Here is a 26314-nt window from a genome sequence, read left to right on the forward strand (position 1 = left end):
AGACAAAAAAATGGAAGCAACCAAAGAATACAAAAGGAGAAAATAAAAAATAAACATATTGTGCATTTCAAACCATTTTCCATTGAAAAGTTGAACTCAAAACTCCAAAACTAAGAAAATAAGAATTATTTTTTAACATTCTCTAATTAAACAACCAAATATGAAACATCATCATCTAAAGACGGAGATATATTTAAATAAAAATCAATTACGCACCATTTGTGTCATTACAAAATATTCAAGTCGAGGTCGTTTACATGATGAAGTTGTATATTCTTCTATTTATCGATTTATGTATGTGATTAAGATTGTAAAATATTGTTAGAGTATCTTAAATTTGTTATCTGACTCTTTAAATGGCCAAAAGAAAAACACTGATCTCGTTGGTTCACCAACAGTGTGTTGTTTGTTACGTAACATGGTAGATGTTGTAGGCAGCTTTATTAATGTTTGGAATGCCTTGAATTCATTATGTGACGCTACGAACAACCTAATATAGGAATCTTTGCTAGGGTTTAGAGTATATGTAGTTATTTACGTTTTTTACCCTCTAGGTTACTATCGTTTTTTTTATTTCGTCAGTAAAAGTGAAAATTCTTGTAGTGCTAGGGTTTAGAAAAATGTAATATATAAGCTCTCTAATCTAGTGGTATTGTATTGTATTCTGAAACATTCTTTCTAATAATATTTGTTTTCCCTCTGTTTGTAGACGTAGCTAACACACTATTAGAGAACTACGTATATCTGTGTATCGATATTTACATTATTTGTATTGCTTAATTGTTGATTTCTCAACAATTAACCCTAACAAAATTTAGAAATGTGTAGGTAAGATTAAGGGAGTATACATGACACTCATCTTAAACAAAATAGACCCAAAATAAAAGGTGAAAAGAAAAAAAAAACAAAACAAAACATAACCTACATTCAGACGGTTGGTCATTCATAGCACTATTAACATTTTGGATGAGAAAGAGTAATTAGGTATAATTATTGATGTATTGATTTATTAACCTTATGGGCAAGCAAAAGAAGAAAGTAGAAGTAGTAATTATTAATATATTGATTAAGGTCATTAAATTCCAACCAACCCAAACTTACCACAATAATCTTTAGAGAACAAATTAATTAGAAAGAAAAAGCTACACATCCACTCCAACCAACCAACCCCCTCTCTCTTTTTTTGCTTAGTTTTCTTCAACGACCAAATGTATATAAAATAACATTTCATTCATTGTGTGTTTTCTTGCTCTCTCCGTCCCTCTCCATTTCTTAAATTGGTTTAAAACCTCCTCCTGTTTGGTTCTTGGACTCAGAATTAATAATATCTGATTATTCTTCATTCTTATAATTTAGAGTAGGCGATGGGTTTGTTCAATTCTTGTGGTGTGGTTTACAAGCCTGCCAAAGATGTCGATTTGAGTCCCACAAGTTCTGAATTCTACCTCAAAGCTAATGTCAAAGGTATATTCTCTCTCTTTTCTCTCTCTCCTTCTCTCTTCTTTTTTGTTTACCTGTGTGTTATTTTGGTAGCCTTTCCAATGAATATAATCTAATCCCCATTCCCAATTTTCCGTTTCTATGTTTTGTTTCATCAATAATGCATTACGTTACCTTTAGAGAATTAATATTCCAACATTGTTTGATAATATTATAATTTTGACAAATTAGTGACCATTTGTATTTTTAATTTGTGGCAACTTAGTCTTTGTCCTAAATTTTTTATGGGATTTAATAAACAAACTTCTTGTATATGTACATTATTAAATAAAAGTTAATTAAAATTTAAGGACCCGTTTTTTTAAAAAAATAGTAAATAAAAGTTGTTACATTTACAATTAATTTTGATACAAAAAAATTATGATAAAAATTGAATTGTTAGAAATTCAAAACATTGAAATACAATGATTATATATTTCAAGAAATAAATAGATACTTTTCGTCAAACATTTTGGAAAAAGGTTGTTAATTGATTTAATTTGTGTATTATTTTTGATGTCCTTGGTGGCAGCCAAATATTGCACAAACATGGAGGAGTTTTGCTTTTAAAGATTATTTTTAAAAATTGGGTGGTATTAAAATGCTTTTATTTTGTGAGCTGTCAGAATTAAAGAAGTTACCCAATTGTTATGCACATTTGTCTCTCACGCTTTTAAAAATGGTAAAATATTCCAACTTATTCACATACATCTCCCAAATTTTGTGGTATTATCATCAATCAAATCATTGCTTTTTTTCCTTCTTAAAATACATACTTTTTATTAATATATATATATATATATATATATATATATATATATATATATATATATATAATTTTTCCTCTTGTTTATCACATTCTCTATTCTCCATGAAGTTAACTATTTTTTAAATATTTCAAATTCGTCCTTCTATCTTTTTTCTCTTTTCTGCTATTTTTCTATTGTTTTTTTTTCTTTTTTTTTTCTTTTTTTGCTACGATTTTTTATCATCTTTCTTTTTTCCTCTTTTTTTTTTTACCCAAATCTGATTTCTTTCTATCGTTTTTCTTCGTTTTTTCTTTTTTTCCGTTGCGTATATTACCTTTGTTCTTTTCTTCTCTTTTTTACATCATTTAGATTTAGGAAACCAAATTTGATTTCTTTCTATCGTCTTTATTCTTTTTCTCCTTCTTTTCGTTCGCTGCCTCTTTTTTTTAAGTTGTTTAGATTAGAGTAACCAAATCTAAAAGGTGGTGTATAAAGAATCTTTAAAAAATTTGTTTAGCCATATCTAAACGATCGTGTACTAAATTTTAAAAAAAATTGTTTAGATTGATCTGTACTCAAATCTAAACGACCAAATCTAAACAACCAAATCTAAACGATTGTGTAATCAAGTCTAAATGATCGTGTAACCCAATTAATTAAACGATCGTGTACCAAATATATTATGCGTGTTACCAAATATATTATGCGCATTGTTGACGAGACATATTTTGTATTTTCTATGGTGGACCTATAGACTTTTTCAGTTTTTAGAATTATTATAAATATTTTACCATTTTGTTATATTTTTTAAAATACCCTTTTTTTTAATCTCTTTTCTTTTAGTTCTTATGTTTGAAACACTCCTAAAACGCATATAATTAAAATTAAAAACTAATGGATAAAAGTGAGATTCATGCTATTACTTTTTAAGAAAATCAAATTGTTTATTGCTAAATGAGATGTAGTTTTTCAATTGTGATTTTTCACCGTTATTAAAAAAATAATATGAATAAAAAGTAATAGCTATATATATACATATCAAATTCAAATAGCTATTAAATTGTGGCCTACATAATGTATTATTTTTAATAATGGTCCTACACTACTTTTAAATGGTTCTCAGTTGTTTCTATATAACAAATAGATGAATTGGGATTGAGATAGTATGACAAAGGGTAATATTTGAAATTATTCTCATAGTCCAACTATACTTTTCTTCGTCCATTTTCTAATACCAGCATTTTTATATTTAATTAATATTGGTAAAATATACCATAAAGAAGTTGAGAGAGAACCACAATCATAAACTTTTTTAAAAAATAAAAACAAAAAGAAAAATCTTTTCAAAATAAAGTGTAAATTAAAATAAAACTCAAACCACAAACTTAGAATTGTAACATTTTCAAGCATATAGATTAAATTAACAACCAAATTCAAAACATAAGCACTAAATTCCGTTTATATAGTAACCATTTTATTTCTAAAAAAATAATTAATCATATTCTTTTTTAATATCTTACACCGATTTGTACGTAAATATATAAAAAAACGAACTGAGTTATAACCAAAAATTCCACAAACAAAAACATTTAAATTTTCTTCTTCTTCTTCTTCTTTTATAGCTCCTCGCATGATAGGGGTTGTGGTGAAAATATTTGCATGGGTCCTAGAAATGAGGATTTTGGGGAAGTTGTTATTGTACGTTCTCAAGGCCAATAATCTCATTTACAAGGTACCTTTTTCTTCCTCTCTCATATTTACTACACACCAACCATTTAAATATGGGCATATATTTTATCACATTTATTATATATATTATCCCAAGCAAAATATACATAAATTATATTCTTAATGTCAACTTCACCATAAATTGGTATGTAGTAAGAACGCCGGTGACTCCTTTTTTTCCTTAGACAACTATCTATCAACCAGTTAGGTATATGTATTCAACTTATAGAGATCGTGTTTCTCATCTCACTTTTTCATTTACAAGATTTTTTTTAGTCCACAGAAAAAGACAACGTTTCATTCTAAAGAAAAAAAGTTAGAAGAAAAAAAAGAAGTAATTGAAGAGTTGAAATGGAGAGGATATGGTTCTGAGAGTTTTAAAGGAAACTTTCCTAAATATAACAAACTAGTCAAATATTTATTGTCCTTTTAACAAATCCCATAAATTTAGCCATTTTTTAAATATTCTAGGTTTGACTCTTTCTCTTATGTGCTGTGATTTTTTATAGCTTTACTCTTCATGCGATTTCTTCCACCTTTCTTTTTATTTAGATTTGGATAACCAAATCTATTTCTTTTTATCGTCATTCTTGTTTTTCTTTCTTTTTTAGGCATGTCTTTCTTTCTGTTTCTTTTTTTCATTCACATGCATTGTATCGTCCTACTTCTTCTTTTTTAAACAGATAGTATATAAAGAATCTTGAAAAAATTGGTTAGACATTTTAATTAGAAATTAGATGAACCAAAAACTAAAAGATTGTATATAAGAATATTGAAAAAAAATCATTTTTCTTCTTTTCTTTTTTTAGGCAGATGGTGTATAAAGAATTTTGAAAAAATTGGTTAGACATTTAAATTAGAGTAACCAAATCTAAACAATCGTGTAGATCTAAACGATTGTGTAGTCTAAACGATCGTGTAGCCAAATCTAAACGATTGTATACCAAATTTTGAAAAAAAAATTAGATTTGGAACCCCAAATCTAAACGATCGTGTAGCCAAATCTAAACGATTGTATACCAAAATTTTGATTTTTTTTTAGATTTGGAACCCCAAATCTAAACGATCGTGTAGCCAAATCTAAACGATCGTATACCAAATTTTGAAAGAAAAATGTGATCGTGTACCCAATTAATTAAACGATCATGTACCATTACCAAATATATTACGCGCACTGTTGACGAGACATTTTTAATATTTTACATGGTGAGCCTCTAAACTTTTTCCATTTTCGAAATTATTCTATATAATTAAATATTTTGCCTTTTTTTATATTTTTGAAAGACTCTTTTATTAAAACTAGAATTGGTTTCTTTTCGAATATAGCAGAATGAATAAATATATTTAAAATTATAACAAAATATCACGGTTCATTATGACATATATACATACATATAGTAATTTATTACGATCTTTTATTTGTGATATTTTGTTATATTTGTAAATATTTTCGACATAGCCGTTATTTAAAATAATTTTCCTTATTTTTTTTATGAAATGGTGTGGTTATATGAATTTAGGATATGCATGAGTACAAAATTAAATTATTAATACTGAAAAAAAATATAGAAAATTTTATTTTTGTTATAATATCTTTCGGAAAGATGTAAAAGTGAAAAAAACAACCCCAAAAGTTAAAAAGATAAAAATGAAAAGTAAATTAAATTACTTATTTTGAAAAAAAAAATGAAAATGTTGTTTCTAATACTGTGTTTGTCACAGAAGTGTAAAAAGAAAAAAAAAAGTTGAAAAGATCAATAAAATAAATAAAATGGTACAAATAAATTTTTTGTACAAGTGAATATGAATGAAATTTGGAACTGACACTTTCCATTCTCTTCTCTTTCCTTCTCTCCCCCTCATCTAGGATTGAAACATCGTGAAAAAAGATGCTCGCCCCGTAAAATCCACCATTTTCAGTCCTTTCACCTATGTCATGTCCCATCACTAAAAGATAATTTGTCCAAAACAAAGAAAGAAGGCTATGATATGCACCTTTTAAAATTAGAAAGATTGCAAAAAAAATATTCTTGAAGTATGGGTGTTAGTTGTGTATTATACCCTTAAACTTTTAAGTTAAAGAATTGAGTCTCTCAAACTTTCAAGCGATATTTAATCTTCACCTAACCAATTTAATTGAAACTGCCAGTTAAATTATTTTAAAGATCTAATTGGTCTAATCCAATGCAAAAGCAATTTTAAATTTTACAATTGCATTAAGTTTTAGAGATTCTTAGGTGGAATGCCTAATTTTCATACGTCTAATTGACCTTGAATACATTAAATTCTAGGTTGGTCAGAATCATCACACATCAAAATAGAATTACATGTTAATCTAACCATTACTTCTAACCAAACCTTATGATTTAATTGTCACGAGTCAAAGGTCTAATGCAAAGCTTGAGTTATATATTTTCCATGTGTTTAGACATATAACAAAATTCATTCAGAACCTAATTAAACCAAAGATTGCATAAGAATAAGTTTAAGTTCTCATAAATTCTAAAGGAAAAAGGGAGATTCTAAGAAACCTAAGCTAGAAAACGAATACCTTAACCTCTCATTCACAAGCCGGATGATGAGGGAACCAAGAGTGCATGAAAAGACTAAGAAAATAGGGAAAAAATCGGTTGAAATTAATGAGTTAGTGTTTGGCTAGCGGCGAAAAAGGATATTTATAAAAAATGCAAAAGTGTCATGGTGCCCAAGGAAAGTGTCGTGGCGCTTGGAGCATTACAAGAAATCAGGGGGTTCCCGACGCACTAAACGGTGTCGGAAGAAGAAATGTCGAGATAGATACATGTTTCCGATGTCGTTTTACATACGTCGGGATTAGTCAGAAACATTATTTTAATATTACGTTATCTCGACATTTCGCGAAGGGCGTCGGGAAAGAAGAAGACATTTTCGACGTTTAGGGTTACGACATCAGGAATATTTCATAATTAAAATAAATATTTAACTTATCTTGACATCTCATGCAAGTCGTTGGGAATGGTGACACCTGTTCCCGACGATTCTCGTTTGGCATCGAGAATTGGTAACATATTTTCCGACGACATGCATGGACGTCAAAAAATACTTAAATATTAATTACGTCAGAGTAGGATTTTCCGATGACCCAAGCATAGTATCAGAAAATATGTTACCCATTTTCGACGCCATTAGTGACGCGTCGGGAATAATTAGAAACATTTTCGAAGTGTCACTAATGGTGTCAGGTATACGATGGAACTCTTGACGTCTTTGTGGTGCGTCAAGAGTTCTCCTATATATTTCGTTTCAGTTCTATAAAAGAAAGAACTAAAACGAATCGGAGAGGAGAAGAGAAGAAGGGGTGACGCTCAAGCTTCCCCTTGTCGCCACCGCACCATCGTTCTTTCTTTTCTAGTAAGTTTAAAACAATTTCTTTTTAGTTTTGAATTTAGTTTAAGTTAGAAATCAGTTTATGTTAGTTATTTTATAGTTCTATATTTTGAAATTAGTTTAAGATTGAATATTGAATTAGTTTTAGGATATTGAATTAGTTTTGGAATGTTGGTTGAAAATTTGAGGGGGGTATTTGAGAAATTGGGTTGGAAATTTAAATTTTAGTTCCAAAATTTGAAATTTTGAGGGTGAAGAGTTAATTGAATGGAATGGGTTAAGAATTAGAGGGGGGTTGAATTGAAATTTTGATTTGGGGGGTTAAATTGGAATTTTAGGGGGGAGGGGGTTGAGGATAAAATTTTGAGGGGAGGTTGTAAATTGAAGTTAGTTTTAGTGAAAATTTTCGGAGATTGTATATTCAGGGAAGTAAATTTAGGATGTGATAGGAGAGCTGGAATATGTTTCTATTCAAACCTATTTATGTTTTAGGACTTAAACGATGGACAAAAGTTTGATAAAACTTGGAAAAAAGTTCTCTTGAGAGGGAGTGACCTAATTTTTAGAAATTACCAAGTTTCATGTTGATGCGCACAGACAAATAAGATGTCCATGCAAGAGATGTATGAACTCAAATTTGAACTCAAATTGAAACTCACTGGAGGGTGTGGAACGAAATCTACTAACTATTGGAATATCTCCCGCTACACATAATGGGTGTATCATGGAGAGTCAGTTAGCTTTAGAGGTACAAAAAATTTTGAGGAAGGAACTAGTAGTAACCCTTTTGATGAAGGAACTAGTAGTAGGCAGTTTGATGAAGAAGATGATATGTTTAGAGGCTTCGCGCATGCCCTTCCCCATCAAATGTTTGGAGCACCATGGCGTCTAAGGGCGGCGCCACGATGCTTGGCTCTTTCCGCAACAAGGTAGAAACCTCCAAATTCTTTCTTCGAATTAACTCCAAAATGACATCACCTCCAAATTACACCATGAATTGCTTAAAATCTATAACATAATCAAATAAGATCGAAAAATCTCAAAATGGACTTGAATTAAGCGAAATAGAGATAACATAATTCATACGCTATCAAAAAGCCACAAAAAGAAACATGTATTTAAGTTTAACCTCATTCAAACTTTAATTTTGTTATTAATTATTCACATCATTTCGCACCTCAAAATAGAATTGGTATGAGTTTTTTTTACCATCCTAAAGTTTCACTTTTGCTTCATTTCAACTCAAAATATTAAATTTTATGATTAATTTTCATAAATGTAATAAGACACAAAAATATCTACGGCCTACGTAACAAAAAGCAAAAGCTCATTAAGTCGAGACAATATTTTCATAATTTCTAGATTTGCCCTTAAATATTGCAGATACTTTTTTTTTCCTCTTCTTTGCGATTTATTCATCTTCTCTTTCAAGAATTCTTCATCTCCTCTTCCAGATTTCTTTCTTCTATTTTTAAACGATTTACTCTTCTATTTAAATCTTCTATTTCATCTTCACCATTTTTCGACAAGATTCTTTGAAGCTACTCCATCTTCTTCATATTCGAAAATATTAAGATCGTTTAAATATCATTTTGACATGATCTAAACGACTGTTTACCATTGCCAACACGATCGTTTAAATTTGAAGTTTTTTTTCCATCATCTAAAAAGAACTACACAATCGTGTTGATATGATTTAAACAATTGCTTACTATAATCAACACAGTCGTTTAACATGATCAACACAATCGTTTAGCATGGTCAACATAATTGTTTAGCATGGTCAACACAATCATGTTGACAATGGTAAACGATCGTTTAAATCATATCAAAATGATATTTAATCGATCTTGATATTCTCGAATATGAGGAAGATGAAATAGCTTCAAAAAATCTTGCCGAAAATTGTGGATATTAAATAAGAAATTTAAACAAAAGAATAAATCATTTAAAAGTATAATAAAAAAAAATCTGGAAGAGAATATGAAGAAATTAAATCTAAAAGAGAAGAAATCATAATAACTTCCATCCATATTTATAAAGTTCTCTAAAATTTTGATAGATGTTTCCATCAAATTTCAACCTCAAAATTTTCATCAACATCAATATTTCAACTTTGTTTACAACGAAATTTATTAATCTTAATTACTCCAAATTATAGAAAAAATTATAATTAGTAGCCAAAAAGAATTATAAATCAAGGAGTACAAGAACTTTAAATCTAATTATCGTATTTTATTTTTTATAGTCTAAGTTTACGTGTCTTGAATTAATTAACATGTATGTTTCATATACTCTATATTTATTATATCAATCACTTTATTTTTATTTTGAAATAAGTTTTTTTTTTAACCACCAAGCTTTAATGGAGATGTATGGGTTTGGTACTTAAATTTTAAAAATATATCGTCTTAGTTCTACCGTTTATAAAAATACTCATTTAATTTTTAAGTTTTTAAAATTTACATCTTTAGTTCCAAAATCTTTTAAAATAGATTTTCTATAAATATTTTTTATTTAATTTTTAAAAATATTTATGATATTTAAAATTGAAAAAAGAAATAGTTTTGAAGAGAACGTGATTTAGAAATTATTCTTCTAATTTAAAATATCGTATAATTATTTAAAAAAAAGTATAAAGTTATTTAGAGATTTTCTAAACCTATTTTTAAAAAAGAGGCATTTTTAAATATAGCAAAAAATGAGGTTTTTTTCAAAATTACAACAAACCGGCAAAATATTTACACTATATAGAATAGTTTTAAAAACGAAAAATGTCACAGACCCACAATGGAAAATATAAAAAATGTCCCAGTCAACATGCAATTAATCAACCATGATACACGATCTTGTAGGTAGTACCAACATGATCATTTTAGTTCTTTTTTAGGATAAGAAAAGAGCTTAAAATCTAAATAATCATGTTGTCCATGCTAAACAATCGTTTTGCTATGATAACCGATCGTTTAGAACATATCAACCCAATTATGTAGTTCTTTTTTTAACAATGGAAAAAAACTTCGAATATAAACGATAGTGTTGACCTTGCTAAATGATCGTTTTGATATGATAAACGATCGTTTAGATTGATCATATCCATCTTATCGTGTAATTCTTTTTTAACAATAGAAAAAAAGTTTTAAATCTAAACAATCGTGTTGACCATGCTAAACGATTGTTTTTCTGTGATAAGCAATCGTTTATAAAATTTCCACACGATCGTGTAGTTCTTTTTAAATGGTGGAAAATGGCTTCAACTAAAAAATGATCGTGTTGAACATGGTAAATAATTGTGTTGACAATGGTAAAATTTGAACGATCTTGATATTCTTAAATACGAGGAAGATGAAGTTAATATTTAGATGAAGTTAAATATTCTTTTTAAATGATCTTGAATATTCTTGAGATTTAAACAGAAGAATAAAACGTTTAAAAATAGAAGAAACAAAATCTGGAAAATAACCTGAAAAAGTCTAGAAAATAATATAAATAAATCACAAATAAGAAAAGAAAAAAGAAGTGACGAATTGCCTACAATATCAAGGGCAAATCTAGAATTTATGAAAAACTTTTACTGCTTTCATGGGCTTTTTGATTTTTTTACGTAGACCGTAAATATTTTGGTATTTTGTTATATTTATGAAAATTAACCGCAAACATTTGAAATTATTTATAAAATAGAGCAAATTCTATCAAATTCTTCGTAACACTCTTTGGTTGTTTGCTATATTCGTAAATAGTTTCAATTTTTTTTTTCCATCCATAAGAATTTTTCTTTTAAAAACTCAAGGACTAAAATATAAATTTGAAAACTCGAGAATCAAATAAGCTTATTCTTATAAACCTATGGATTTAAAATTTACATTTTTAAAACTCAAAGATCAAAGAAACGTATTCGTCAAAATTTGAGAATTAAAAATGTCATTTACCTTATTATTTTTATTTTTTGAGTACAACTACGTCTATATTTGTTATATTATTCAAGGATATATCGAATATAAAGTATATAATATATACAATTGATATACTATGTTGTTTTACGATGGACTTTGTTTCTTCGATATTATTTTTTGAGTTTCTTTGGGGCATTAAGTTAACTAATATATTTTATATTCGATATATCAATCAAATGATGTATGCAATTATTATATATCAAATTATCATTCATTATACAAAAGATTTCAATTCAATAAATGCTCATGCTCTTTTGTAATTATTAATGCAACTAATTTAAATTCTTATTAATTTGTTTTAGAATCTTAATTTTTTAGTACACACCGTCGTGTACTTATAATGGTTTGATCCATTCCTTTGATAACCATTATGAATAATGTGTGTTGATTGATATACCGATATAACACTCCAAATTGAAAATTATTTGACTATGTGGTAATCAACAACTAATATATTAGAATAAATATATACTTTTAAGAAGTATTAATATACCAATGATATAGGTCAATGTTATACTTGTAATTTAATAATTTAAAACGAATGTAATTGATATATTCTTCATACACTGATGATAAACTATAAATGAATTTAGAATGAAGTTGATACGTTATCATATACTTGAAATAGTTTTTTAAAGAGAGTGTTAATATATTATTGAATTTTATTCTTGAAATGCATTTTGAATTAGTACTGATATAAAATTTAACTACCAAATGTTATATACTTTAGATATATCTTTTTGAATATTTCCTTCATTTTGTGTGTATCAATAATTTTGTTAATATGTTTTTCATTCTCGCTAAATATGTTCTATAAATTGATATACCAATTAAATGTAAGTAACATGTCAAAATTTTCGAAAATATACCAAAATAATTAATATACTTTATATTTTGCACTTAGTTGATATAATTAGTACAATTAAAATATATTATCAAAGTTAGATAAAAAAAAATTGAAAACACAAGAAAAACCTAAACCACATCATTAAAATCAAACTAAAGAAAACTACATATAAAAAAAAATATTATAAGAAAACAGCTTTTGACGCAATTAATTAAGGTCTAGTTGAATAAATGATATTACTTAATAAAATATACAAGTTTACTTAAATACTAAACGTAAATTATTTCAGTTTAGTAATATATAAAAAATAAAATATGTTAGTTAAGTAATATATCAAATACCAAATATACTAAATATGCAGATACAAACACATAGGCTAAAATTGGAATAATAAGAAATAAAAATCCAATATAAGATAAATAGCATTGGTTGATTTTTGCATACCTTCAATTTATAATTTTATTCGATATAGAATGTTTATAATATGTAACAATTTTAAAAATAATAATAAAGTAGGTAGCGATACTTTTAAAAAAAAATTACAAATACAATCGTTTACCATTTTATATTTTTCTACCCTAAGAAACCTGTATTTTGTTTTATTGTGTATGGTTCTCATTTGGAATTTTTCAAAAAAAAAAAAAGTTTAAAAGTACTTATTTCATTACTTAATCTTATAAAAAAAATGTATACACAATACCAAGAAAACGTATTTCTTTTTTTTTTTAGGTAATTTTCATGATTAGTGTATTTGTTTCGATTAAAACTACTTAAAACACGGACAAACTATGTAATTAAATTTGTTAGTTTTTTTTCTTTTAATATAAATTTGAATGTTGAGTTTTTTTCATTTAATTTGCAAATAAGTATTTAACATGAATTTAGTAATGAAAAGTATAGATTAAAATAGATTTTTTTTTTAGTTTTAGGTTAATTTATCGGAAGAATTTTCATAAATATAACAAACTACTACAATATTTATACCAAACCATTATTTAAAAATATTTCAGGTTTATCCTTCCATCTTTCATCCTATACTATTTTTTTATTGTCTTCCTCCTTTACTCTTCGGAGATTTCTTTCCATCTTTCTTTTTTTTTTTCTTTTTATACGTCGTTTAGATTTGACATTTGGTTATGCAAATATGATTTTTTTTCTATCGTCTTTGTTTTTCTCTTTTTTTCGTTGCGTGCATGTCTTTCTCTTTTTTGCATTGTACGTCTCTCTTCTTTTCTTTTTTTAGGTCGTTTAGATTAGGGGAACCAAATCTAATTTTCTTTTTTTAGGTCGTTTAGATTAGGATAACCAAATCTAAAAGATCTAATAATATTAAAAAAATCTTTAATTAGGGTAACCAAATTTAAAAGATTGTGTAGAAAGAATCTTAAAAAAATCGTTTAGCTAAATCTAAACGATCGTGTACCAAATTTTGAAAAAAAAAATCATCTTGAAAAAAAATATCGTTTAAATTTGGGATAGCTAAATCTAAACGATTGTGTAGCCAAATTTAAACAATCGTGTAACCAAATGTAAACGGTCGTGTAACCCAATTAATTAAAGGATCGTGTAACCAAATTAAACGATACAATTGAAAAAAAATATTAACAATCGTGTACGAAATATATTACGCTTGTTGACGGGTCATTTTTGGTATTTTTCATGGTGGACTTATGGGTTTTTTCCGTTTTTAGAATGGTTAAATATTTTGCCGTTTTATTATATTTTTTAAAATATCCCAATTTATAATGTATGAGGTGGGTTTTACTTTTAAAAAAATTGATAAAATGCATTGGACATGGATCTAAATCTTTAAAAAATAAAGTTACGTTTTTTTCTACCAACCCTTTTAGAGGCCTAAATGAAAGTTGACCCAAGAATTAAATTTGTAAAAAAAAAATTTGACCTTTTGCTTATATCGGTGTGAAAGCACCATCTTATTCTCAAACCGCACCCAAAGATCGGAAGTTTGACGAATTCTCACTTCTCTTACTAGCTTTTCGTTTAGCTTCCAGCTCATTTTTCTAGTTTTTCATCACACAACTTTTTTGTGATATTTTCTTCTTCTTAGTTTGTCTTTCTAACTCTTCTTTCTAGCTTTCATTTTAGCTTCATGCCCCTTTTCCTTGTTTCTTAATAGTTTTTTTTTTTATTCTTTCTTGTTTTAGCTTCTCTTTTTAACTTTTTGCACTACAAGAGACGAGGGTACTCCCGACACTGAAAAACGTCGGTGAAAATGAAAAATACGTCGGGAAAGGATATGCCGACGTACATCACGGCGTCAGGAAGAACGTCGGGAGAATCGCGTCGGGAGAGGCTTTCCCGACGCCGTGTTGGTACGACATCGGAAAAGCCTCTCCCGACGCCTAGATCACATCGGCAAAGGTGGCGTCGGGAATACCTCTTTTCCGACGCACTTCGCAGCGTCGGGAATGCCACTTTTTTGACTTTTTTTTCCCAACGTTTCATTACGTCGGGAATTCCTTTTTAAATACTTTTTTTAATATTTCATTTCTATTTTTTTTTTCCTTAAAATATTTTGCTCAAACATTCACAACGATGTTCGGATTGTTCAAATATTTTTCCTAACGTTTTGGATTAAATTAAACAAATTGAATATAAATTAAAATAAATTAAGAAATATACAAACATAAATTAAAAAAAATTAAAATTAATAATACGAATAAGTTCACTACAAAAAATATAGTTCTCATAATACAAGAAAACACAAACATAACAAAAAGTCTCCCAACAAGGTACGCATGCGTCATTCTACACCTTCAGTCCTAAAAATGATATAAAAGTAACTAAGTTTAGTACAGAATCATATATTGCAAAAACTTAAGAACAATAGAGACATAGATACGTACCGTTGAGCTAGGGATCATGTGGTGTCCCTGTTGTGCACGAGTTAATTCTTCTATCATCTTTTTCATGCTTTCCACTTGTGAAGCTAACGCTTGGTGATTTCTAACTTTTACTTCAATCCGTTCCAAAGCTTCATGAAGTCCCTAAAACATAAATAGGTTTGATTAGAATCATATCTCTCTCACTCTCTCACATCCATAACTTACTCCCCTGAATTTTCACTATTTTTCAATAACTATTTTTCAATAACTAACTTCAAACTATAGAGGCTACCATAACTGCAGGATGGCCAACACAACTTAATTATTAACAACAAAATACAGGATAGCCAACACAACCTAATTATTAACAACAAAATACTTCAAGCTATCCTACTACCACCCCTCGAAACCAGCAAATTCAAAACAAAAAAGGCTACCATAACTGCAGGATAGTCATCCCAAACATAAACAAATTCAAAACAAAAAAGCTACGCAGGATAGTCATCTCAAATCAACAATAAAAAATATTCAACACAAACAGGCTACCATAACGGTAGGATAGCCAAAACAAATGTTAACACACATACTACATTTTCAATTCAAAACATAAACCCCCTTCAAATTTGAATGTAACCCTAACCCCCTCATTCAAATTCGAATTCAACCATAACTTCCCCAAAAAATTCAATTTTCAATTTAACTTAACCCCCAATTCAATTTAACTATTAACCCCCTTTCAATTTCAATTTTAAATTTAACTATAAACCCTCTCCCCCAATGCAATTTTCAATTTAACTATAACCCCCCCAATTCAAATTTCAATTTAACTATATTAACCTTCCCCATTCAATTTTGAAATTAACTATAAATCTTAAATCTTAAACCCTTCAAATTTAAATTCAACCACAAATTACACACATTCTATACAAAAATACATTTAACAAACAAAAATCTATTCCAAAAGAAAATCCTAAAACAATTTTCCTAAAAAAAACCCTAAAACATAAATTTAAACTAAACAAAATTTAATTTTCCACTTACCTAAAGTGGCAGACGGCGGCGAGGGACGGCGGCGACGGAAACCTTCGATCTCCTCTCTTTTCCCCTCTCGGCTTCGACGATCTCCTCTCTTTTCCTCTCTCGATTTCAGTTCTGTAAAATACAGAACTGAAATAATTATAAAGGGGATTTCCCGACGCCGTGTCACTGCGTCAGAAAATCCCAAAAAAGGCGTCGGGAAAAAGAGAATTCTCGACGCTCATTAAATGGTTTTCCCGACGCGTTACCGTGCGTCGGGAAACCCCCTATTCCCGACGTTGTTCCTGACGCACTGTGCACGACGTCGGGAATAATGTGTTTTTTAAAATTAATTTGGCCTTTTTTCGATGCCGCGTGGCCGACGCGTATTTGATGCGTCGGGAAAAAGTGTATTCCCGATGCCTCTCTCGACGCAGTGTTCATAGCGTCGGGAATACACTTATTCCCGACGTTCTTTATGCCGACGTTTTTTTGGCATCGGGAATTTTTCGTTTTCTTGTAGTGTTGTCTAGTACATATATAATTTTTCTCTTTAATTTTTTATGTTGTTCAGATTTTTCCTTTTGCCTCAACCCCTCGCTTTGTCTCTTTTTCCTCTCGTTTTTCTTCGTTAGACACACAAAAATCGAAAAAAACTACAAATTGAATAAAATTTGGAAAACAAAGATGAAGAAAAGTGCATGAGAGAACAAGAACGAAAGCAAAAAAAAAAAAAGGGGGGGGGAAGAAGAAGGGAAAAAATGAAACAATAAATGGAAAAAAAGAGATAGAAAAATGAAAAAGAAGAAAAAAAAGGAACAGATAAGAAAACAATGGAAAAAAATAAAATAAAAAGAAGAAGAAAAAACAAAAGACGAAAAAAGAGTGCAAAATGAAAAAGAAGAAGAAGGAAGGGTTAAAGTCTAATTTCATCGAATGACGACATCAACATTAACTTGGACTATTTTTTTTGGTTATTTTATTTTATATAACCACCGGACATATTTTGATTGGTTGCACCCAATTGATTCTGGCGCGACCAAACTAATTTGGTTGAACCCATTGCCACTTTACGGTTCTTAAAACTACTTCCTCCTCATTCCATCAAATGCACTTCCCTTTTCAAATTGTTCTCCAAATTTTGTTCTCCGATTCCGATGTTTCTTGGACATGAAATCATCAAATCAAATTATGAACAAAAAATTTCTTACAGTCATTTATGGGGGACGGAATTTGCTTCGCTGTTTAACCATTTATGGAGTCCAAATAACTAACTGTAATTTCTCGCATTAGCTCCAACAAAATGTGGATTGTTTGACTGCCTTTCAAATTTATATCTGAAACCCTTAGATTGTGTTGTTGTTGTTGTATGTATTGATGAACGGCTATGGAGGTCTAGAGTTAGTGGACACTTGTATGTTCTGAATTTTGATGCCCTAGGGACTTCACTGAGTTATGGAATCAGTGATCATTAATATTGTTTTTGTTGGTTCTAATATGGAAAAGAATTTGATTATGTTATACTTTTACATGTTTGATTTCATTTTCTACCGTTTACTTCAGCTCATTGGAGATGCGGAGATTGAAGAGTCGCCTGTCTTTTGTCCCTCGCATCCTGTTGAGGGTATGTTATCTTTCTCGTTTTTCAGCTTCCTGAATTTTCCAAAACATTCTATAATGTCTCTAACTTTGTCGAATGTTAGAAATTAACTCTGGGAACAGTTCTATAATTTATAACTTCTTGAACATTTAACAAAGTACTTCCATTAGAAGATAAGATGTCCTTCCTAGGGCTTCATAAGGAGGTCGTGTAAAAGCCATCTATTCGAAATATGGCCACTGAAGGTAGTTTAAGAGATCACCATAATTCCTGGTACCGTACCCTCGCCATCATTTGATCAATCCATTGTTCTGAAAAGGAACAATGTTAATCAATCAGTCCTTCTTTTGAGTTCCCTATTTGATTTGGGATTGATCCTTCATGGCTTTTGGTGTTTGTTTGGCCTGTAAAAAATATCGCTGTTTGATGATTCTTTTAAATTTATAAACACATACTTTTGCTTAATGAAATTTTATATTGGTTTGCAGAAAAAGAAAGCGAGGAGGTCAAGCACATTGACTTCGATCTATCTGAAACAGAACAAGTTCAAGAGGCAGTTAGTTGTCTGCCTACATGGTCAGAGAGAGAAGTAAATTGTTTGAATCCTTCATTTCACCGCTGGACAATAATGGACTACGCAAGGGCATACCATTCAAAAAAAACAACTCCTCTAACTGTAAGCCAAAAATTTAGCTTTTAATGTCTTTTTTTCGTCATGCTCTTTTTATTACAAGAAATATAACTGTTCTGAGTATAACATTTGTCCTTTCACAGGTCAGTATTTGTTTAGTTATCAAGCTGTGGCATGTTTTTAATACAGGCATTGATTTTCTTTTATTTTATAGGTTGCAGAGAGATTCGTAGCAGCTGTGAGTGAATCGTCCAAACCTCCATTCAACATGTCATTCTTCATTAATTATGATGTTGAAGATATTATGAAACAGGCAGCCGAATCAACTAAACGATATGAACTCGGTAACTAATAGTCTTGGGGAGAAAAGATCATTTTTCATGTTGAGCACTTGAAATCCTTTCCAGCTACTGAGTTGGATCCATATTCAGTAAACGATTATCTTCTCATTAGTTTCTTAGTCTTCAGTTTTATTTAACTCTAGTCAAAGACTTAGATTTATGAGATTGGCAAGATTACTCATGTGTGCAAGTGGGGTGTGTGTGTGTGTGTGTGTGTGTGTGGGGGGGGGGGGGGGGGGGGGGGGGGGTAAGAAGGTCAAGAGTTGGTTAGTCGTGACAGCAAGTTTGTTATGCTACAGTCAGTGGGGTCAGGAGGGATTTTTGTAGGGCTTTGCAAGAGTAAGCGGTTATGCAATTTTCAGGTTGAAGCTGAGGTTTGAGGAGAGAATTCCAGCTCTCTCAAATGTGCCGGCTGTCATTATTTTCTTCTTGGTTTTCTTGTTACTTGAGTTTGAGTCTTGTTATCATTTTAAGGATTTGGTGGCAGCTTCCATTATCTGTTAGGCCCCCATTGCTTTTTAAATATAGTAGAAGAAATAAAAATACTAATACCACATGTGGGAGTGAAGGAGGAAATAAGGGAGACGGGGACCACTCTGGTGGGGCCCAGTAGTTAGTTAGAAAAACAGAATAAAAAGAAGGAAAGAGGAGGGAGGAGGCATGGAGCATTTTGTGAAGAAGTGAGGCTGCAATCCTCCTTGAGAGAAGGAGAGGCAGAGGGTCCAGGTTCTACGTTATTGTTCTTGCTTACTGTGATTTTGTGTTTGTGTTTGTGGTTGTCTGTGAATTCTGATTTTCTGATTATCTCGAGTATGAGTTGATTGTAATATTGTTGAGTCTGCATCCGTGATCAATCTTCATTGAATCATGTAAACATTTCATATTGTAATTGGTCTTTCGAATATCAATATATATAGATATCTCTGTGGTATCTTTACATTATCATACTAGAAATACAATAGGGTGTGCATTTCCCCTGTTTTTCTTGGCATTGTTGGGTTTTACAGCCGAGGAACCTAACAATATGTTGTTGTGAGAAACTGTTCCAGTTTTTCCTTTCATTCTTATTCCTTTTTATTTTGACTCATCACAGGAAGACCCCTTTCAGTTCTAGATGGTGTTCCAATTGCAGTCAAGGATGAAATAGATTGTTTACCATATCCTACTACAGGTGATTTGGTGTTTCTCAGTTTTCCACTAGCAGTTTGTAAAGTCAAATATGGTCTCACTTATGCGAGTTGATTCTATTTTTGTGTTTGACTTGATATCATCTTGTGCTCGTAGGAGGGACAAGTTGGTTGCACAAACTAAGACCTTGTACAGGTGATGCAAGCTGTGTGAAATATCTCAGGTTATGTGGAGCCCTAATTGTTGGGAAAACCAATATGCATGAACTTGGTATTGGAACAAGTGGAATAAACCCTCATCATGGGTGAGAACTGAGAAGATTTGATATTTTCTTTCTTCTTAAATAAGAATACCATAGTCCTCATGTTGATGATCCCGAATGAACTTTACCACTTGCATTTTATAAAGGGTAAATAATACCAAATGCCTTTTAACATGTGTAGTTTGTTTTAGCTTTATCTTTTAATGTTTTAAAAGTGACAATTCAATCTCCAAGTTTTAAGTTTTTTATACAATATCTGTCGATTTTCCAAATGAAAAACTAAAGGATTGCGGCAAAATCACACAGCTAGGAGTGTATTGTATAATTTAGTTGGTGAGGGAGTTGTTTTGTTTGGCTTTTTTTTTTAGCTATAAATTAGATGATTGTAGTAAAAATGGAACTTTTGAAACGTTAAGGAAAAAATGAAACCAGATGTTAGGGTAATTTCAACAAATTAGCCTTATATAAATTGGAAAAAGCTTTATGGTTTAAATATGTATAAAAGTCTTGCTGTAGAATCATTGGTTCAAGGTACATAAGGAGTTTGGACATCAGAATAAATATGAATACGATGAGACCTGGGCATATCAATACATAATAATTCGAAACCCAAAGATATTATAGAAGTATTAAATCATATACAATGTTTATGTATCATATGAACTGGGTCGAATACTATACTTTAGTACCAGCCCTTGTTTTGTAACTAAAATATAGCATCCATACATTACAGCTTGAAATGGCTCTCCTTACATCTTTCCTCACCAAACTCCAATTTGTCACATGAGATGCTAATGTTTCTGAATGACTTGTGTAGATCAACAAGAAATCCATATAATTCAAGCAGGATATGCGGAGGTTCCTCTAGCGGATCTGCTGCAGTTGTTGCTGCAGGACTATGTCCTGCTGCTCTAGGCGTTGATGGAGGAGGTAATTTTAATTTTGAATAAGGCTGAGCTGGAGGCTATGGGCATGATTAAATTAATGATAAATTTAAGGGATCAAATTAATAGAATTTTAAAAGTACGAATACAAAGTTAAAAAACATGACAATAGAGAGGAAATCTGAAATTTGGACAAATTAATTATATTCCATTGAAGATGACATCATTAACAAAAAATGAACTAGCTCATATAGAGTTTATGAACATGAAGATATTCAATAAAGTTGGCTGTCTTCAAGAAATTGTGCATTAGTTTATATGTTGCAACTAAATTCTGTTCTTTGGTATTTTTATAAAGGATCTGTGAGAATCCCTGCATCTCTATGTGGAGTTGTCGGTTTGAAGCCAACGTTTGGCCGTGTTCCTCATTCTGGGTGACAACTTATGTCTACTGAAAAATAGCCTCTCTACATTTGTGCATTTGACAATTCAGTATAATTTGGTTAGTGTCATTCTGTGTTTTCAGTGTCCTTCCTCTAAATTGGACCGTTGGAATGGTTGGGATACTGGCAGGCACAATTGAGGATGCATTTATTGTGTTAGTGTTCTTTTTTTTCTCTTTTTTCTTATTGCAACTTGAGGGAGGTTTGATGGAGATTTTATTGACCTAAATATGCTTCTCAGTTATGCAGCTATAAGCAGCAAACTTCCTTCGCATCAGAATACTGCACTGGTAAGTGCTTGTTTGAAATAATTGTTGTATGTTAAAGACAAACTTTAACAGGTTGTACACTGAAATTTATGTCAATATTTATATTGACTACCGAGAGCTCTTATCTGGGAGCATGTTTTTTACCCTTTTTTACTTTAAAGTTGATTGAGGATATACTTCTACCATAAAGATTCCAAGTTACATATCTATCTGCTGATGATTGAGGACATATTACTTAAGGCTTAGTATGCTCTATATATATTCTGAACTTTTATTTGTCTTTTCCATTCACCTTACGAGTGTTCAGCCCAAACTTTGTTTTCCTTTGCTCAATTCTTCAAGACCAATATCTTCGATTACATTGGCAAAGTATGGCGAGGTTAGAAATTTAAAATGAACTTGTTTTATGTTCATAACCAATATAATAATGTTTCAAATCATCTCATTGATTTGTACACCACTAATTGAGATAATTAGTGGTTTAACGACTGCAGTGATGATATCAGAGTTTGCTGTTCCAATGCCTTGGACAAACTTCAAAAACATCATGGTTGGAAGGTACTGCATTTATGTTCTTGAAAACTGACATACAAAATCTATTGTTTATCCATTCCTTTGATGTCTCTTGACCTATCCTCTAGTTTAAAATAAAGATGTTGAAAAATGAACATAAACTATTCATGTGGAGGTGAATGATATAGTTTCCTGCTAATCTTCATGTTTACTTTAAAGAGTGTGGAGGTGACTATTCCAGAGATAGAAGTAATGCGTTTAGCACATTATTCAACAATTGCATCCGAGTGCAGCACTTCATTGAGTTCTTATCTTGAAAAGTTGTATGTTAACTTCGACCACCATACTTACCTATCAGTTATCAATTTATGTTGGATATATACTGAGTCAACTCAAGCCATTGAAACAGGGACTCCTCACAACTAGGATGGGATGCAAGAGTAGCACTTGCGGTTTATGGTTCTTTCAGTAGCAAGGAGTACATAAAAGCTCAGAAGATTAGGTAAGAATTGTGTCCCATTGACTGAAAATCAAGACTGCCGAAAATATATACTTTGAGATTATGAAATGTCCTGTTTTTAGCTATATCCTCAAATAAATGCAGATGAGAGTGATACACAATTTAGAGTGCCGTAGTCTGCTGTTACAGAATAAGATATTTATCATTGAGATAATGAAAGGCCCTGTTCTGCAGTACTCTCAATATTCCTTCCTATATTCAGATCTTGGATTTATTTAAGGACAATATTCTTCATTTGGTGGTTGGTGCTGCTTTGGCGCTAAAGTCTATGGTTTTGTGATCTAATACGGTGAAACCTATCTTATCCGAATTTTGGTTCTTTTTCATAACAAGCCACTTCCTTGGTATGAGCATTTTCGTTTGGCTCGTCTAAAAGCTTCTACATGGTCTTCTCTCTCCAAAGCCTTTTTCATTATTCTATTCAGGATGTATATCTCAATTAGAATGCCTTTATATTTTCCTCACTTGGTGCTGTGAAATCCCAAAACTTTCTGTCATTTGGTATTAAAAAGTTATAATTATATGCAGGAATCGCCAGATGTATTTTCATCGGAAAATATTAGCACATGCAGATGTCATTGTTTCACCAACAACTGGGTACTTTTCAATCGCTTCGTTTACAAAATTTAGCTGGATTTATATAGTCGTTGATGACTTGAAGAGACCAATGTCTTTGTTAGAAGAGTTGATCTCAAAAAGTGTATATAATACATAATATATATATATATATATATAATATTAGAGATCATTTGACAGTTCTCATAAGTTCAATTGAAATTTAAACATTTGGTGGTAGGTTTTCTTAATTGACATTGAATTTAGAGTCCAACTTAAGAACATAAAGAACCTTAGAGAGTAAGAGTTCATTTGACAATTTTTATTAATTTTGTTCCTGCAACTTTAGAGAGGGATCCATGATTCATCAAAGGACCTAAATTACATGTAAACGGAATGCAGTAAACTTCACCAATGAGTTTAAAATTAGACTAATAATATCATATTTAATAAAGGTCCACTGTGTCTATCATCAACGAGTTTAAGAACATAACCCATTTAAATCAAATTGGACTGGGTGATATCCTGTGTGTATTTTATTTTATATTACTTTTAACTTCACTTTTCCATGAAAGTTTTGTTTCCTGTTTCAGAAAGTGTATAGAAACTATTTTGAAGTGTCCCAAGCAAGTTTTACTTTCAAAATAGTTTTAACTTTTGTATTTTATTTATTAGTGTAACTGCTTACCCAATCTTGAATGCTGCTCTCAAGACTGGCGAACTTGACTACATTAATGGAGGTACGGACTTACATGCATTTATGCCTGCTCTTGTTTAAACCATTATTTTCTTTTTTTCTTTTTCATTTTGGCTTTGGGAGAAGTTTCCCGCCTTCTTGAAGGAGCTGGGTTGTCTTTATTGAATTCCCGTTGCTCTTGTTTCTTGTATTTGTACTAATGGTCGGTTGTTGAACATTTTATTTTGATATCCATATATTACTGCAGAGTACTGTCTCTGTTTTGACCTTTGTTGAAATTAGCCTGAGTTTCAGGTCTAGAATCATAACAAATTGGTATTAGAGATCCTGGTGAGAACACTGATAGAACACCAACTGTATATTGATATAATATGAAAATTATAGAGAAAGGACCGATAATTCAATCCTTGAACAATGAATATAAGCAAACAAATTGTAATAAAATTGCAGAAAATCAAGAACAATTAAAAGAAACCCTAACCCTCTGCCCTTCCTTTCTTTCAAGGAATGTTGCAGACTTCCTCAACCAAAAAATCCCTCCCCCTTCCTTCGCTCGTCAACTTATTTATAACCATATTTCCATGTAACTACCTAAATATCTAATTACTCTTATACCCCTACCCTAGTATTAGGTATCTAACAAACACATTCTATGGCTCAGAAGAAACTAGAAGAGAGAATGGAGTCCAACGAGCATAGACTGAAGACTCGAAGGAAATCTTGCTCAGAATGAAAAAGTGTATGGAACAGTTGGTGATTGATGTGAAGGAGAATACTGCAAGAAGGAGGAAGGAAGAATCAAGAATGTCTGATGCCTCAGAGCTAAAAATGAAGGGAAAATTGGATGAGTAGGATGTAGGTACGACAATCAAAATCGGATCAGTAGACGAAAGCAAGTGTAAGAAATTAGAGATGCCCATCTTCGGAGGCGTGAATCCGGAATCCTAGGTTTATCAGGCAAAGCATTTTTTTGAAATAAATGATTTGGCCTATAATGAGAAGAAGGTTGCGGTTGTTAGTTTTGCGCAAGATGAAGTGAATTGGTATCGGTGGAGCAACAATCGGAAGAAAGTAACGTCATGAGAGAATCTGAAACAGAGAATGTTTGATCATTTCCAACCCCCGAGAGAAGGGAGCATTGGAGCTCAATTGATTAGGATTGAGCAAGTGATGGAACTCCTTCTGGTATTCAATCACGTCACTCTCTTTATTGATAATATTGCTCAATTACAAGTAGAACTTTCTCTCTTGGTTATTATATCTCTCAAGAATTAACCCAAGAACTCTCATAAGATTTGCCCGCCTATCTACTCGGCTCATATGCCTATTTATAATACTCAGACTCAACTACTTTTCTAACTGATTTTCCTAACCGACTTGGCTAACTGATTATAACATTTTTCTGTTAACAGACAACTGCTTTTCTTTCTTCTGTTGTATGTTTGGATGATAGGGGGTCTACCATTACACCCCTTCTCCAAATTCACCTTGTCCTCAAGGTGAAGGTTAGGATAGTGTTGCCGAAGGTCATCATAATCTTCCCATGTTGCTTCATTCCTCGATAGTCCCTTCCATTTGATTAAGACATCCATCCGGCTACTTTGATTTTTTGATACTCGTAGATTTCTTTAGGAATTGCTCGCCATTCATGGTTTTCTGTCACATAGGGTAATTCTTCTGCTTCTACTTGGTGTTCTCCCATCACCTTTTTTAATTGCGAGACATGGAAAACTAGGTGAATGGATGATCATTCTGGTAGTTCCAATTTATATGCTACTGAACCGATTAGTTCTATAATTTTGTTGGGCCCGAAAAACTTTGGAGCTAGTTTTTCATTTCTTCTTTTACGCAATGAGACTTGTCTATAGGGCCTTATCTTTAGGAATACCATATCACCCACCATATATTCAACTTCTCTCCTCTTTTGGTCTGCGCTTCTTTTTATCTTCTCTTGAGCAATTTTCAGATGTTCTTTCAATGCCCCTAGGGCTATATCTCTCTCTTTAAGTTGCTCATCTAATGCAGAATTTGGGGTGTCTCGATCTCCATAGTAAATTTAAGGAGGTGGTAATCAGCCATAGACTGCTTGAAAGGGTGTGATTCCTAATGATCTTTGAAATGTGATGTTGTACCAATATTCCGCCCAATGTAGCCATTTGGTCCACTCCTTTGGTCTTTCACCACAAAAACAACGCAAGTATGTTTCAACTCTCCGTTTGCTACTTCTGTCTGCCCATCTGATTGGGGGTGGTATGTTGTGCTCCGATGTAGCTTTGTGCCAGCCATTTTAAAGAGCTCTTTCCAGAATTGACTTATAAAGACTTTGTCCCTGTCCGATACTATAGACTTAGGATATCCACGAAGCCTTACTATTTCTTTGATGAATAGATCGGCTACTGTCTTTGCGGTATAGGGATATTTCATCATTAAGAAATGTCCATACTTGCTAAATCGATCTACTACCACAAAGATGACCTCAAACCCAT

General features: G+C 31.1%; 1 protein-coding gene across 4 annotated transcripts in view; it reads left to right on the forward strand.

The window, feature by feature from the left end:
• The first annotated feature begins 1231 nt into the window (after positions 1-1231).
• The window catches only part of LOC103486097 (fatty acid amide hydrolase-like), a 39999-nt gene continuing 14916 nt past the window's right edge, over positions 1232-26314 (forward strand). Inside the window, exons 1-17 of one of the 4 annotated variants that reach the window (XM_008443933.3) lie at positions 1232-1464; positions 3851-3960; positions 17549-17609; positions 18074-18261; positions 18431-18560; positions 19651-19728; positions 19842-19989; positions 20765-20877; positions 21190-21265; positions 21358-21429; positions 21516-21564; positions 21851-21922; positions 22021-22101; positions 22276-22379; positions 22466-22558; positions 23105-23173; positions 23807-23871. In XM_008443933.3, the coding sequence (XP_008442155.1) occupies positions 1365-1464; positions 3851-3960; positions 17549-17609; positions 18074-18261; positions 18431-18560; positions 19651-19728; positions 19842-19989; positions 20765-20877; positions 21190-21265; positions 21358-21429; positions 21516-21564; positions 21851-21922; positions 22021-22101; positions 22276-22379; positions 22466-22558; positions 23105-23173; positions 23807-23871 (1609 nt within the window). In that variant the 5' untranslated portion in view covers positions 1232-1364. Of the gene's footprint in view, positions 1465-3850; positions 3961-17548; positions 17610-18073; positions 18262-18430; positions 18561-19650; positions 19729-19841; positions 19990-20764; positions 20878-21189; positions 21266-21357; positions 21430-21515; positions 21565-21850; positions 21923-22020; positions 22102-22275; positions 22380-22465; positions 22559-22660; positions 23174-23806; positions 23872-26314 lie in introns of those variants that run through there. The other 3 variants (XM_051088264.1, XM_051088265.1, XM_008443939.3) reach the window with 3 other exon arrangements.

This window comes from Cucumis melo, chromosome 8 (assembly GCF_025177605.1).
Source record: "Cucumis melo cultivar AY chromosome 8, USDA_Cmelo_AY_1.0, whole genome shotgun sequence".
Taxonomy (NCBI): domain Eukaryota; kingdom Viridiplantae; phylum Streptophyta; class Magnoliopsida; order Cucurbitales; family Cucurbitaceae; genus Cucumis; species Cucumis melo.